Raw genomic sequence first — 12,859 nt, forward strand, 5'->3', positions numbered from 1 at the left:
TTGCGACAAGCGTGACAAGGGGATGCTGTTGTAACTCTCGATTCGCGATTTTCTTACGACTTCTGCCTCACCAACCTCAGCGCTTCCTGAAACGCGCACTTCGAATCTTAAGCTCGAATGTCGTCGTGTAGTGTACTACAACAATCGAGAAACTGTGCTACGTTCCACTACTTGTTGCTGGGTTAGTTGGTTCATGGTCGTTAGTTATGGTGTAGAAGAGCGCGAGACGTTATAGAGGGATGGACATTCATATCGTAAGGAAACGGGACCTTTCTCTTGACGCTCGTTCATGTCCTGTCGTTACGTCATATCGTTGCGCATCCTTTTACACCATAACAAGTACAGCGTTGGCGCCGATATAGTTCACGGAATGTGTACAGTGTGGTCCACTGTTTACGGGAAGAGCTACCTAGTAATAAAAACTGTACAATTGGTTCATTTTTCTACCTTTTCATTGGAAAGCAGTGGCTGATGCGATCCACTGGACGTATGGTTAAAAACATTGGTCTGTGTACCTGTACGTCATATTTTAGAGATAACCGACAGCGTAATAATAAAGTGTGCGTTCCCTTTAACAGTAAAGTATACCGTGCAGATGCAGAACACGTTAATGTTCTAAGATTATTGAAGTATAGCACTCAAAGTGCCGCAAGTGGACGCGTGTTCACTAACAAGCCCACTTGTTGTGGCGCTCTCAGGTTGGCGCGACTTGGAGGACTGCTCGCCGCGGTGGACCGGCCGCATCGACCGGCTCGACTCGCTCTTCCTGCAAGTGATGGAGTCGCGGCCCCTACACGGATGCTCCGAGCTGCAGAAGATCAACCCGTCCGCAGGCATGGGCTCTGCGACGTCCTTTGGAGGTTCCGGAGAGCTGTACGACGTCACGCCCATGCAGCAGGTACGTACGTTCGCAGTTCACATCCGGGCATACCCAACTACTTCCGGAGGTAGACCCTCCGGAAGGCCGCTATTCTGTTCTTTATAAGAATAAAGAATCGTTTCATCTTTGTTCGTCTTAGTCGAGTTGTTGCGCTGGCACACCATAAAAAAGAAGAAAGAAAGCACCCGTGTTTCGCATATTTTGTCGCAAAGGGTGTGACCGTCGGCTGTATGAGTTCGTTTCTTATTCCCAGCTTTTTTTTTTTTTTTTCGTGTTGCATCTATAGGCTAAAGCATCGCAATAGTTTGGCAAGCGAGCGCACTATTCAGAAGGAAAAGACGATTAAAGCAGATACACAAGAAAGGGAAAGTAGCACTTGTCTTAGGTATGGCTTTCGTTTGCCGCGTCTCTATTGTACGTGGTCCAGGATCCGCTCCAGGTCCTTCAACTTGCTTTTCCAGCATAGCGAAAATGCCTCCCGCGGCCGCCACAGTAATAAATAAAATGCGGCTGAAATTCGATGGTACGCTGCTTACTACTAGGGCTCACTTGTTGTAGCACGCGCGTGCATGCCGAGCACTGGCTTGCCGACAATGCGCTTGATTTCCGTCTGAAGGGCGCCGACGTTATTTCGCACGCCATTTGTGGAGTAGCGCAAGAATTTGCAGGGAAGAAACACGAAAAGTGCTCGTCATCTTTGCCTCCAAGGCGACAAAGGTAGAGAGGTTTTCGTTGTACGGGGAAGCTAGCTAGCTACCTTGGAAAGGGGAGTGAAAGAGCTAGTTCCAAGGATTTATGGCGTATACGGTCAGAACTGCCGCGTAACTTTATGCTTTTGCGCCGTTGGTCTCGCAGAGGCGGCAGATGCGCAAGAGCATTCGTCAGCTGTTTGCGGCGGCGCCCAAGTTCCAGCGCACGCTGAAGAGGGGCGTGTACCTGGCGTGCCTGTTCTACAACGAGGACCGCATCCTGGTCACCACCGAGGAGACGCTACCTATCCTGGAGGTGGACGACTGCTACCCGGCCTCCTTCCAGACGGACTTCCACTGGCTCATGAAGGCAAGACGATCGGCATTCTTTGTGTACTAAGCTGTAGAGCTCGTTATAGTCATTGCACGTTGATTGGTCGGTAGTTTCGCTTTAGAGTAGTAGTAGTAAACGCTTTATAGAAATTTTTCGAAGGTGGTGGGTTTCCGAGCCCTTCATCCTACGGTCTCGCTGGGGACGCAGATGCATCAGGAGATATTCGCGATCAGGTTGCTGGGCTCTATATATGGTAATTTGCGAGCTCTCTCATGTTAGGTTGCACCAAAGGCAAGGAATTATAGGCGCTTGTTGTGAAACTGACAAGAAGCTCCGCATAGGTACAAACGCAGTGTCTCGACGCGTCAATGTTTCGTTCATTTCGCGCTCGCTGCTCTTGCGAAAAATGACTATAGCATCTGGTCTGGTGCGCTGGATTCTCTACGTTGCGAGCGGCCAGCACGGTCACGTAATGGTCATTTCCTGCCCTGGCTTTTGCTTTGAGGTAGCGCAGTACGTTGCTGAATTTCTTGCGGTTAGCGTATACGTTCTCTGACGATTCCTCTGCGATGTCGTTCAGGTTGCGTGCACGTGGGACGACGTGAAGACGCTCCGGCTGGACATGGAGAAGAGTCACAGTTCGTCGAACGTGCACTTTCGCAGCAAGCTGCTGCAGACCGTCGAACAAATGCAGGTGAGGCGCGACACTCGCAACACCTTCTCTCGGTTCTCTCTACTCCTTCGTAAGGAGAGACAGTTAAATTTAGCTTCCGCGTTCTCTGTGCAAAGTGACTTTGAGCTTTGCGTACGACTCCGCGTGATTCCCGCGTAGCCTGCACCTGTCGTGCTAAGCCCCACCCTCCATATCTTGCGCGCAGTCTGCGCTGGGCGTGCAAGACCTGGGTCAGGTCTATTACAAGCCGCTGCGAGACTACGAGGGCACGGCGGTCGTGTGCGTGGTCAAGTACGTGAGCGAGCCGAAGACGGTGAGCGCACTGTCGGTGCGCTGGATACCCTTGGCCAAGATCCAGCGACGCATGCCCAGCGTCAGCGACGGCGGAGAGCTGCCATCGGCCGCCGAGATGCTGGTCTCTTCCATACAGGTGAGCACGGAGCTGGGGTCGCGTGTCTTGCTGAAGGTCGCTAGCACTGTACATGCTTGAATTTGTCTGTTCCTTTATACGCCAACTAATGCATTGGTGAATGTTTGAGGCTGCGGTTAGAGTGCTAGATGTTTAGTTCGCTGTACTGCGGTTGCCTTGACTATGGTAAAGAGTACGCATGACTGTAGCGTTAAATAGTTAGAAAGCCAAGGTGAAAGGAAGGGGGCGAACCATACTAGAGCTGCCTGCCAGTTTGTGGAATATGTCGAGCGAAGATGGATTATTAGAGGGAAGGGCGCAGTCTTCTACAGTAGAACCTCGCTGTTCCGTTTGTCACGGGATCGCAAAAAAAAAGAAAAAGAAAAAAAACGTAACAGCGGGGAAACGCAAGAGCCGGGAAACAGGAAAAACTGAGAAATGGGTGTTGTACTGCGCACAATATTATTTTAATTCTTACGTGTGAAAAAGTAGTTTCGCCCGACAGCCCAAGTATCGATTCCGATAAACTATACAAAGTTTTATCGTCCGTATAAACTTGTAAACACTCGCTTATGAACTAATTAACAAGCGCCCACAGGCAAACATGAACATGAAACAGCGATGAGCGCGGACACGCGCTGTCAAACGCTGGCGTGAGGAATTTAAGCGCCGCTGCAGAAGCGAGCGAAGTGACCTTCGTGCTGTTGTCTATCGCTTCAACGCAAGCTGAGCGCCGAGAACACACAGCACGCACAAAGCTACGAGCCGCCGACGCACCTACATTGCGTAGACTCTGCTCCCACGCAGATCGCTTTCAAGGTAGGGCCCGCGCGCACGCGCGCCGCCGCGCAGTATGATGCCAGAGAACAACGCTGCCCGCTATCCTTCCCCCCTCGCTCTCTCGCCGGCGCCTCGAGCGCAACGGAAGAAGGCGCGCTTCCTCCCTGCTTTTCTTTCGCGCGCGAGATTTAGGCGCGGTCGTCGGCTCCCCTCGCACGCTTTCACTCGCACATACAGCATAAGGCCGTTTCACATGGTGCGATTTTGCACTGCGATTTTCGCAGCTGCGATTTTCGCAGATGCGAAATTCGCAACGGCCATTTCACATGGTGCGATGTCAACAATGCGATTCTGCGACGCCCAGGGTTGCTTGCTGCCAGATTTTGTCGCACACGCCGCATAATTTCGTTTAATGTAATGAAAAAAACGTGCGCGTTATAATATAATTGACCTCTCTTTATTAGGATCAAATAATACGTGCGTTTTGTAATTTAAAAACGCTTCAAAGTTTAGTTTGTTTTGGAGTGCGCAACAGCGGTTTGTGAAGTTCAATACGAGGAGAAATGGCGGACGTAAACAGCTGTTCGCAGGTCGTCGTTCAGCGTTGTGTGCTGTCTCGTGTGTGTTTTATGCCTGTGTCGTTCTACCTGCGGTTAAACAAATTACAAGAGGACCTATCAACAAGCCCCTATAGCTGTTGTCATCGCATATGCAGTATTCGGGATTCGGCGGAGTCGTCATGTCAACGCAGAGACCCTCGCGCTACCCGTGATTAACGTCAGCTTCTGAAAAACGGATGTGTGTGTGTATTGCTCGTGATTGCGCATTAGTGGTTCCTGCTCCTAGCAATATTCTTGCACAAAACTTAGCAGCAAGCACCAACCCAAAAGCTCACGTCTACCCCTGAACAAAGCCGCAAATGATCTGTGTGTAATTACTGAACGTGCAATGGAATTTGTGTTGTGAACGTTTATCTTAGCGCCAGCCTGGCTCGTCCGTCTCGGCGCCTGTGCTGTAATTATTCATACAAGTGCTCTCTGAATATTTCGAAAGGAGTAAAAGCCGACACCACATTTTTTTAGGAGCTGCAGTCACTTGTGTACGTAGAATCGTATCATGCTGGCAGACATGGGCGTCGTCTATTTTCTCGTCCTGTTTCTTGCGCTGTTAGTGTGCTGTGAATCTGTATCAAGAAGCTTAAGTTAATATGCTGCAGTACGTAGCGCAGCCACACGGCTAACATTAAAATACCTTGTTAGGAGTACGTTTGTTTGTTTAATAACAAAATCGAACGCTAAAATTTTGTATTCATGGTGGCAAGTGTAAGGTAAGAAGCTATCGAAACTATCCGCTAATGGCATGCGTGTGCTTCTACCTGCTTCAGCACGTTATCCCTGATAACCCCTGATAACCAAAAACATATGCAACTGGAGCAGGTGCTATGATTCCTTTCCTGGAAATGAAAGCCAGCATCCCAGTCTGTTAAGCTAGTCATTTTCTTAACCTATATTAGACCAATGTTAGAGCATGCTAACTGGAGCCATTTCAAACTGGGTTATTTGACTAAAATAAGAAAGTGCAAGGAAAGTGTCAAGGTACAGTCTAATCTGGTATTCCCGAACCTATTGTATTAGCAAAACTTTATGCCTCCCTGAAGTGTCTGCATTAACCCAATGCTGAAAACAGGGGAAGCTGATTCCCTTTCTTGCTATTGAAAAGCTGCTAGTATCTCAATAACAGACCACTTATGTTCTAAGAGAAAGTGAGGGGCACTGACAATATCTCTAATCTTTTGTATGAGCCTTCACCTTGAACGAAAATGGAATAAAAATATTTACCTTTGCAAGCCTCAGAATCCAAACATTCTCAAAATTTTGAGGAGCCACATTAAATTTTTGAGATACAGACAATAAAAAGTGTGCCTAAGTACAAGTGCACACTGAACACACTTGAGTGGTTGAGTGGCCAGCTGCAAATGCAAAAGCGTCCATAGCTACTACCTCGAGGTAACTGCTAGGTTGCACGTGTTTCTCCTATAGCCCATGTACCTGGCAAGGGGAATGGTTATACGTAGTCCTGTGCTTTTTTTTTCAATAGGTGGTGGCTAGCTGATTTCATCTGTTTATGTATTTATCGTTTGTGTGCATCTTATGTGCATGTGTTTGTGTCATGTTCTGATTGTTATACGTGCAGTGATGCAAGAATCTTTTTTTTTAATATATTGCACTACAGTCATTTATTAAACTTTGTGTTGAAATGTACAAAATGTGGCCACCCAGTAATGGTTAGGACAGACAGCAGGATTGGCAAAAAATATGATGCAGATCCAATGCACTTGCTTGAATCGACATGAGGCGAAGCTTTCACGCAACGGCCAGTTGAACTCTAGAAAACTAACTGCAGTGTTTACAGTTGTCCTTATTTCACCCGATGCAACACATACTCATAGACAATGTTTGCTTATTCACCGCACAGGTCACATAATGTAATGTATACATAGCACGGTGAACTCACTCAAACGTCGGCTCACTAAGACTTCGAACTAACCGTGAGTCTGAGTTCGTTTCAGCCTGACTGAGTCGAATTTTGGTGAATACGAGTAAGAGCAAGCTCAGTTGAGTAAACTTTCAGTGAATATTGTCATGTGGTAGTTGGGGAAAGCTGATCCAAGTATAATTTTAGTGAATATGAGTCAAAGCAAGCTCGGCAAGTAGATTTTTGGTGAATATGACTCAGTGCAAGCTCATCTGAGTAGAATTCTGATGAATATAAGTCGGAGCAAGCTTGGCTAAGTAGATATTTGGTGAATATGACTCGGTGCAAGCTTGCCTGAGTAGCATCTTTGTGAATATTAGTCAGATCAAGCTCGGCCAAGTACAATTTTGGTGAATATGAGTAGGAGCAAGCTCGGATAAGTAGAATTTTGGTGAATATGACTGAGCAAGCTCGATTGAGTAATGATGGGATATGGTTATACGAGTTTATGCAGTAATACATGTAAGTGCAGACTCATTAGCAACATTGCCTCCATCTTGATGGGCTATACCTACGCCTCACTTTATGAGCTGTGGACATGCAAGACCCACCCACACTTGAAAAGATACTATCATTCATACGAAGGAATGCAACCGGCTGACTTCACTGCACAATTTTGATCTGCTTTTGTTTAATGAGTTATCTACTGCTTATAAAAACAAGGTGTTCGCCTGCTTTTCGCATTATTGCATGTGTTTTACAGGAAGTAGAGACAGAGAAGCAAGAAAAGGCAAGGATGTTTATGGCTAAGTAGTTTCTTAGAGTACTGCGATATGTTACAACCAGCATAAACAAAAGTAATTCGATGCACTGAAGTAAGCGAAATGTGCAATTACCTTTTAATGTGAGGGTTAATACAGATGCAGTAAGGATGCAAAGTCTGCAACACACTGAATGTTTATTGGTTTTTTTTTATTCAGGAGAAAAATGATGCATCAGAAAAATTAGAAAAAAACTGTTAATATTGCTTCGAAAATAAATTGGCAATACTGCTTATTCCCAGTCAAAGCGTGAAATATGCTATTGTAGAACATTCACTACGATATCCAGTTTGCACGTTCGCTTTGCGTCTCGCAGCGGAAGTAACAGAACCTTGAAATGAGATAATTAATTGGGGAAAATGCGCATGAAAGCTCTAACCAACCAACTGCAACTAAATGGTCGCGCGTATAGCGTGACCAAGCATTTGGTCACGCTATACGCGCGACCACAGCATTTGTCCGTAGTTGCATATTCTTTAAATTGTTCCGTCCGTAAAAGCATACGGCGATAAAACTGTGGCGTTTTCGTATATCGCGAGTTGTCTCCAGAACCAGAAAATTGGGACGACATCCGAAGGCCATGCCTTCCCGTGAGGGACACCTCGTAGTATTTACCAACTCGCAGCGCGTGTGAATAACGGAAAATCACGCAAAAGTACGTACTATCAGCACCCGAAGCCAACCTAAAAAACAGCGTCGTCAGATTAGCAACGTAGCGTGTCAACAAACTCGTAGAAATCACAGAACCGAATCTGACCTACGAGTTTTTATCTGCACTATTCGCGTGTCGGTGCTGATGTTACGTACCGATTGCGTAATCCAAGGCTCCACTCAATTAGTTGCACTGTTCGAGGCTCATTGATCCAATATTTATAGACAAAAAAGTATCTATAAACGTTGCGTTGAGCGACCGCCGCCATTTTCCAAAACAGACCGCGAAATACCTCTCGGCGCAATTTCGACGGAAATATCGCAGCGATTGCTGCGACGTTGCGACGCTGCGACCAACCGGTTGGTCGCAGCCGAAAATCGCAGAAACGGCCCTGCGACTGCGATTTTCGTCGCATGCGACGGAAATCGCACTTCCGGTGCGATAATCGCAGTGTAAAATCGCACCATGTGAAACGGCCTATACGGCGCGCGGCGACGGCGTTATCGCCCTGGGACTTGATACATAACATCTATTAGCCAAAACCAATTTTAGGGCCGCAACGCGTCATAGACACCATCTTTGGATAGCAAATGCGGATCTCAAGGGCCATACTTTTGCTGGCGGAAACCGAAAATACGTAATAAGTGTCGCCCCCGGCACTTGTCCATCGTCAAGCAACCAAGCCAAGCGACATGAAAAGTCAAAATGGCCGCTCGGGCCGGTGCGGGGTGGCAGTTCGCAACGTATGATGCGGGGACGGTCCCACAGTTTCGACGTAACAGCGGGATTACCAATGCATTGGGTTCTATGGGAGCTGTGCCGGGAAGGGCCGAAAACGACGTAACAGCCGGGAAAACGCAGCACCCGGGAACGTAACAGCGGGGTTTTACTGTATTGCAAACTTCGGAGTTTCTACTGCTAACGTCATTTGCCAAGTGTCCAACTCGTTTGAGTTTATGCTACAAGGCACGGCGATAAGAGTCGCAGGCGAGAGCGTAGTAGGTTTCGCCGCAGGGAACATCAGCTTTCTTTCTCCCTGCTTAATCCTCTTTTTCTTCTTTCTTCCCTGCTTTTGTACGGTAGCGAACCGGACGCTAAATTTCATTCCTGAACTTTTTTTTATTTGCTTTAGTTTTTGGGCTTAAGCTTCGTTCGAATCACTGTTGAGGGCCTGAAAGAAGCTGCGTAGATTGGCCTCTTTCTCAAACAAAGCAGCACGTTAAGTGTAATCTTTGCAGTCCTCCTCCTTCCCAATCGCTTTCCCCATGATTGTGGGCTGCTATATACCGGTAAACACTGGACAAATTCTCTCAATTTTTTAAAAGAGCTTTCTCTCTTTCTTAGGGGTGTTTCCTGGTTGCTAAACAACGATGCGCAAGCACTGCGCTTTGTATGAAATCGCTGACACAAAGGACGCGCTCTGCGTTGCAGGAGATGATGACGTACAACCAGACGAGCAGCAAGCCCCTGCCGAGGGGACTCTACCTGGGATACCTGAAGCTCAAGAGCTCCATGGACCTTATCAGCGTCCTAGTACCGTACCGAAACCCGAACGTCCTACCCCACTGCCGCATCAGGGACAATCCGCACGTCTCACGGTACGGGCCTTTAACTTGCACCGATTGGGACCTTCGACTTCTTTGTCTCGGGAAAGATTTCGTTGTCTTTTCCGACCTGAATAAATCGGCTGATGGTGTCTGCCCTACAAAATGTATCTCCACGTACATAACTGCTGACGTGGTTTGCGTGTTTGCACATGCTACCTACGGACTTGAAATTCGGAACGAACTCGCCCGTCGTCTTGTTCGACTGCTGTTCTTAGAATGCTTTTCGCATAGTAATGTCAATAACCCAGGAAGGTTGAATATATAAAGAAAAATGCGGCAGAACTCAAATCACGATGACTGCCGTCGGCAATGCAATTAGCATTCGAGCAATGTATGACCTATGTGGTGATCGAGGTCGCACCGAGACGCTGACACCCAGCGGAATAATAGCAAAGTTAGCAGCGTGCATATATATTCTTCGCAGCGAGGAGTGGCAGTGGCTCAAGAGCCTCGGTGACCTGAGCCAGTCGCCGCCGTCCAGCGACGAGCTGCGGCCCGAGGGTGCTTCTTCAGTGGCGCCGGACGCTGGCAGCGAGTCGTCGTCCGAGCGCAGGCCGCAGCTGCAGCCCGACGAGTCGCAGCTGCGCTTCCAGCGGGCCGTCTCGGCGGCCGCCAGGAGCCTCTTCGCGCAGCTGGAGGTGCCGCCCGAGCTCTATGACGCGCACAGGTTCGTTGTCACGCACTGCGCGAGACGCCTACGTTATATATAAGCTACCGGTGCCCTTTTTGTAAACTCATCCGTGTGTTTCGCACCTTTCAAGGTTGGCATTAGTTTGAAGAAACCTGGTGAATACGGTGCTTGTACCGAGTAGTGAAATCACCTGTTGTTCGGGATACTGCAGTTCTCTCTATTGCAAGAATCATTTCACGTTTCTTCCAGTAAAAGACGTGCATGTTACTAAACTGTTTTATTACGATAGAAAATATATGGACAGCCTGGGGGGGGGGGTATTCTGTAAGAGCCCACCTAGTGGACTGTCCACTTCGGCTGTCGCGATTGGCTCCAGCACCACGAGCACGAAGGTGCCAGCCAGTCGCAAGGGGCGGGGGAGGAGAGAGGCAGGCGAGCCCGCGTAGCCTCCTCTATAGCCTGGCCGTGACCTACGCGGTACGCGCGCTCTAACTTGAAGGTAATCCGGCGGGTGCAAAACATGGGCGAGCCAAGATGGCTGGTGGCTTCGTGTGCGCTGACTTCCTGCACGCCTTGTGTTTGAACTCCCGCAATCTCAATTTCGGAGACGTGTTGAAGCGAGAGAAGCATAAAGCGTTTGCCCCGCGCTGTCTGCGCTCTTCAGGCCAGCATTGTGACAGCGAGCGTTCTTAGCCATCGAGTGAGATCTGTTCATGTTTGCCTGCGCGGCACGTGACGCCATACTTGTTAATTAGTAAGGGACTGTTTACTGCAATTCATACTGGTCGATAGAACTAGGAACCTCGCTTCTTGTAGCCTAATACTTTGCTATTGCTATGAATGGGCCTCTTGTGTTGGAGTTTGAGGTATAGTAGCGGCGCCTGGTGGCGGCGAGAGAAGTTATCTGGGTAGTACCAGCTTGGGTAGTATTGAGCCCTGGCTGTGGCGAAGCACGTTTCCAGCACGAGTTTGCGTTGATTCGTATTTTTTCCGCCCTGTTGCGAGTGCGAAAGGCTCGTCTCTTCTCAAGGCTGCGAGCCGGCCGCAGCCTAGTTTTATATAAACGGACTCTCCGTGTGCCGTGGGAGGTAATGCTGGAAGCAGAAGGAATCGGCGACGCCGATCCGGAGAGACCTAGCTCAGCCTCGAAAAAGCGTCGCCGTCGTTACTGCTGCGCCGTGGGCTGCCACGAGTAAGAAGACCTGAATCCCAGCATCAGATTCTACCGTTTCTTCAAGGCCTCACGCAGTGGAGCGTCGGGCGCGCTGGATAACTTCACTACCCCACTACGAGCAGCACAAGTTCGAGAGTTAAATGTGCTCATCCTTGACCTCAAGTCAACACGTTAACGCAGCGCAGTAAGGCAGTACTGATTACAGCACATCGATGTTCGAGCGCTGTCATTAAGGGCTACATCAAGCCAGAAGCGCACAATAGCTCGCGCTGCAGCGCGCGATTCGCACGTACGTTACTGCGTGCTCATATGCATTGCATCAGTTATTTATCAGTTGCTAAAGGCACAGATGGCCGCTACTACAGCGCAGGTATAACTACTTGTCTAGCGGCATGCAGTCAACAAAGATTGCAGGAGGGCCCGCCGTTTCGCGGCATGCTGAAAGACCGCTGCCATCGCGGCGCGTATGATCGTGCGCTGGAGCAGTTCTGTACACATGTCTGCTTATTGCTGCTGTGAACTCATTTATAGCAAGCGTTTCCTCGCGTTTGTGCGCCTGAATCTAGCAGTGTCCAAACCTTACCCTGAAGTTCAACTTCGTCCGCGGCTGGCTTCACTTGCACTTGACACCGCGCTAAAACTGCGCCGCTTATTTCTTGAACGGCGTACACGTATTCGGCGTTGCAGAATTTCTTGCCTCTACGTAGCGTGCCATCCCTGAAAAAAATCTTCGGCACCCGATATTCGCTGAAGGTCATGGTACAACAACCGAAAGTGGCGGGTCCGTATTGTAAACGTGCTTTCCGAATTAGACGACCAAGCTTGGTACTACCCAGCTCAGGACAGAGGGCGCTCTTTAGCACCGTTTTCGCAGCGCCCCCTGGGCAAAGCAGGGACCCCATGCTTCGCCTTTCTTGTGTAACTGCGACTTTTTCAGCCCTCACAGCTGTAGAAGACCAATAGAAGACAGAAACGCAAGAACGTTTTCCATGCACGGTCATAACCTTGTGACGACATCGACGTAGAAGGCAGGCTTTTTTCGCGTGTATATACGTTCCTGCTATATTAAATCGCTTCGCTCTTGCGTTAATTTGCCGAGCGTCCGCGTGCGCACAGCGTCCTGCTAGAGTACACCATGATAGTAGGAAAGGCTTGTTACGTTGCTTCGAGCATAACACGACCCAACCCGGCCCTTCTTGCTCACAGGTTGTACGACGCCGAGGTGGTGGAGTTGGCGGAAGGGGTGAGCTTCCTGCTGGTGCTTCCGGCAGTGGAGAGCGTGTGCTCCGTGCCAGGCCAGCGGGACGAACTCACCTCGCGCGCCGACTGCCTCGCCCTGCCGGTGCAGGTGTTCGAGGTGGTGCACCTGGGCACTTACCAGGCGCCCCTGATCGCCCGATACGCGCGCGTCTCCGCCATGCTTGAGACGGACACAGTGCTCGCCCAGCATGCCAACAGAGAGGTACGTATGGACGACTATGACTCGTCTTTTGCACTGCTCCTGCTCAAAGCGTTTCGAGCCGGTGCGTCGCTTCTGTGGTCGTCAGAGTTGGGATGATCAGGCACTGTTAATGGCTTGTAAAGCTGCAGAACGAAGCGACAGTCAATCGCATCCGGTCAGAGCAGAAAGCGCTCAATAGTTATATTTCCTAATGCAAATGAATGCCGCTTGCGGGTGTTACGAGTTGCGTCGCGTCATATAGGCATGCAGTAGCCCCTAGCAGACACGTGCGA

The 12,859-nt window shown here is 49.2% G+C and overlaps 1 protein-coding gene across 5 annotated transcripts in view; it reads left to right on the plus strand.

The window, feature by feature from the left end:
* LOC119453483 (ankyrin repeat and fibronectin type-III domain-containing protein 1) overlaps nucleotides 1-12,859 on the plus strand; it is a 160,055-nt gene that overhangs the window by 141,927 nt on the left and 5,269 nt on the right. For all 5 annotated transcript variants that reach the window (XM_049668175.1, XM_049668174.1, XM_049668171.1 and 2 more), the window contains 7 exons: nucleotides 699-898; nucleotides 1,736-1,939; nucleotides 2,484-2,597; nucleotides 2,782-3,006; nucleotides 9,145-9,311; nucleotides 9,745-9,987; nucleotides 12,332-12,587. In XM_049668175.1, the coding sequence (XP_049524132.1) occupies nucleotides 699-898; nucleotides 1,736-1,939; nucleotides 2,484-2,597; nucleotides 2,782-3,006; nucleotides 9,145-9,311; nucleotides 9,745-9,987; nucleotides 12,332-12,587 (1,409 nt within the window). The remainder of the gene's footprint in view (nucleotides 1-698; nucleotides 899-1,735; nucleotides 1,940-2,483; nucleotides 2,598-2,781; nucleotides 3,007-9,144; nucleotides 9,312-9,744; nucleotides 9,988-12,331; nucleotides 12,588-12,859) is intronic.

Source organism: Dermacentor silvarum, chromosome 5, assembly GCF_013339745.2.
Source record: "Dermacentor silvarum isolate Dsil-2018 chromosome 5, BIME_Dsil_1.4, whole genome shotgun sequence".
NCBI classification, from domain to species: Eukaryota; Metazoa; Arthropoda; class Arachnida; order Ixodida; family Ixodidae; genus Dermacentor; species Dermacentor silvarum.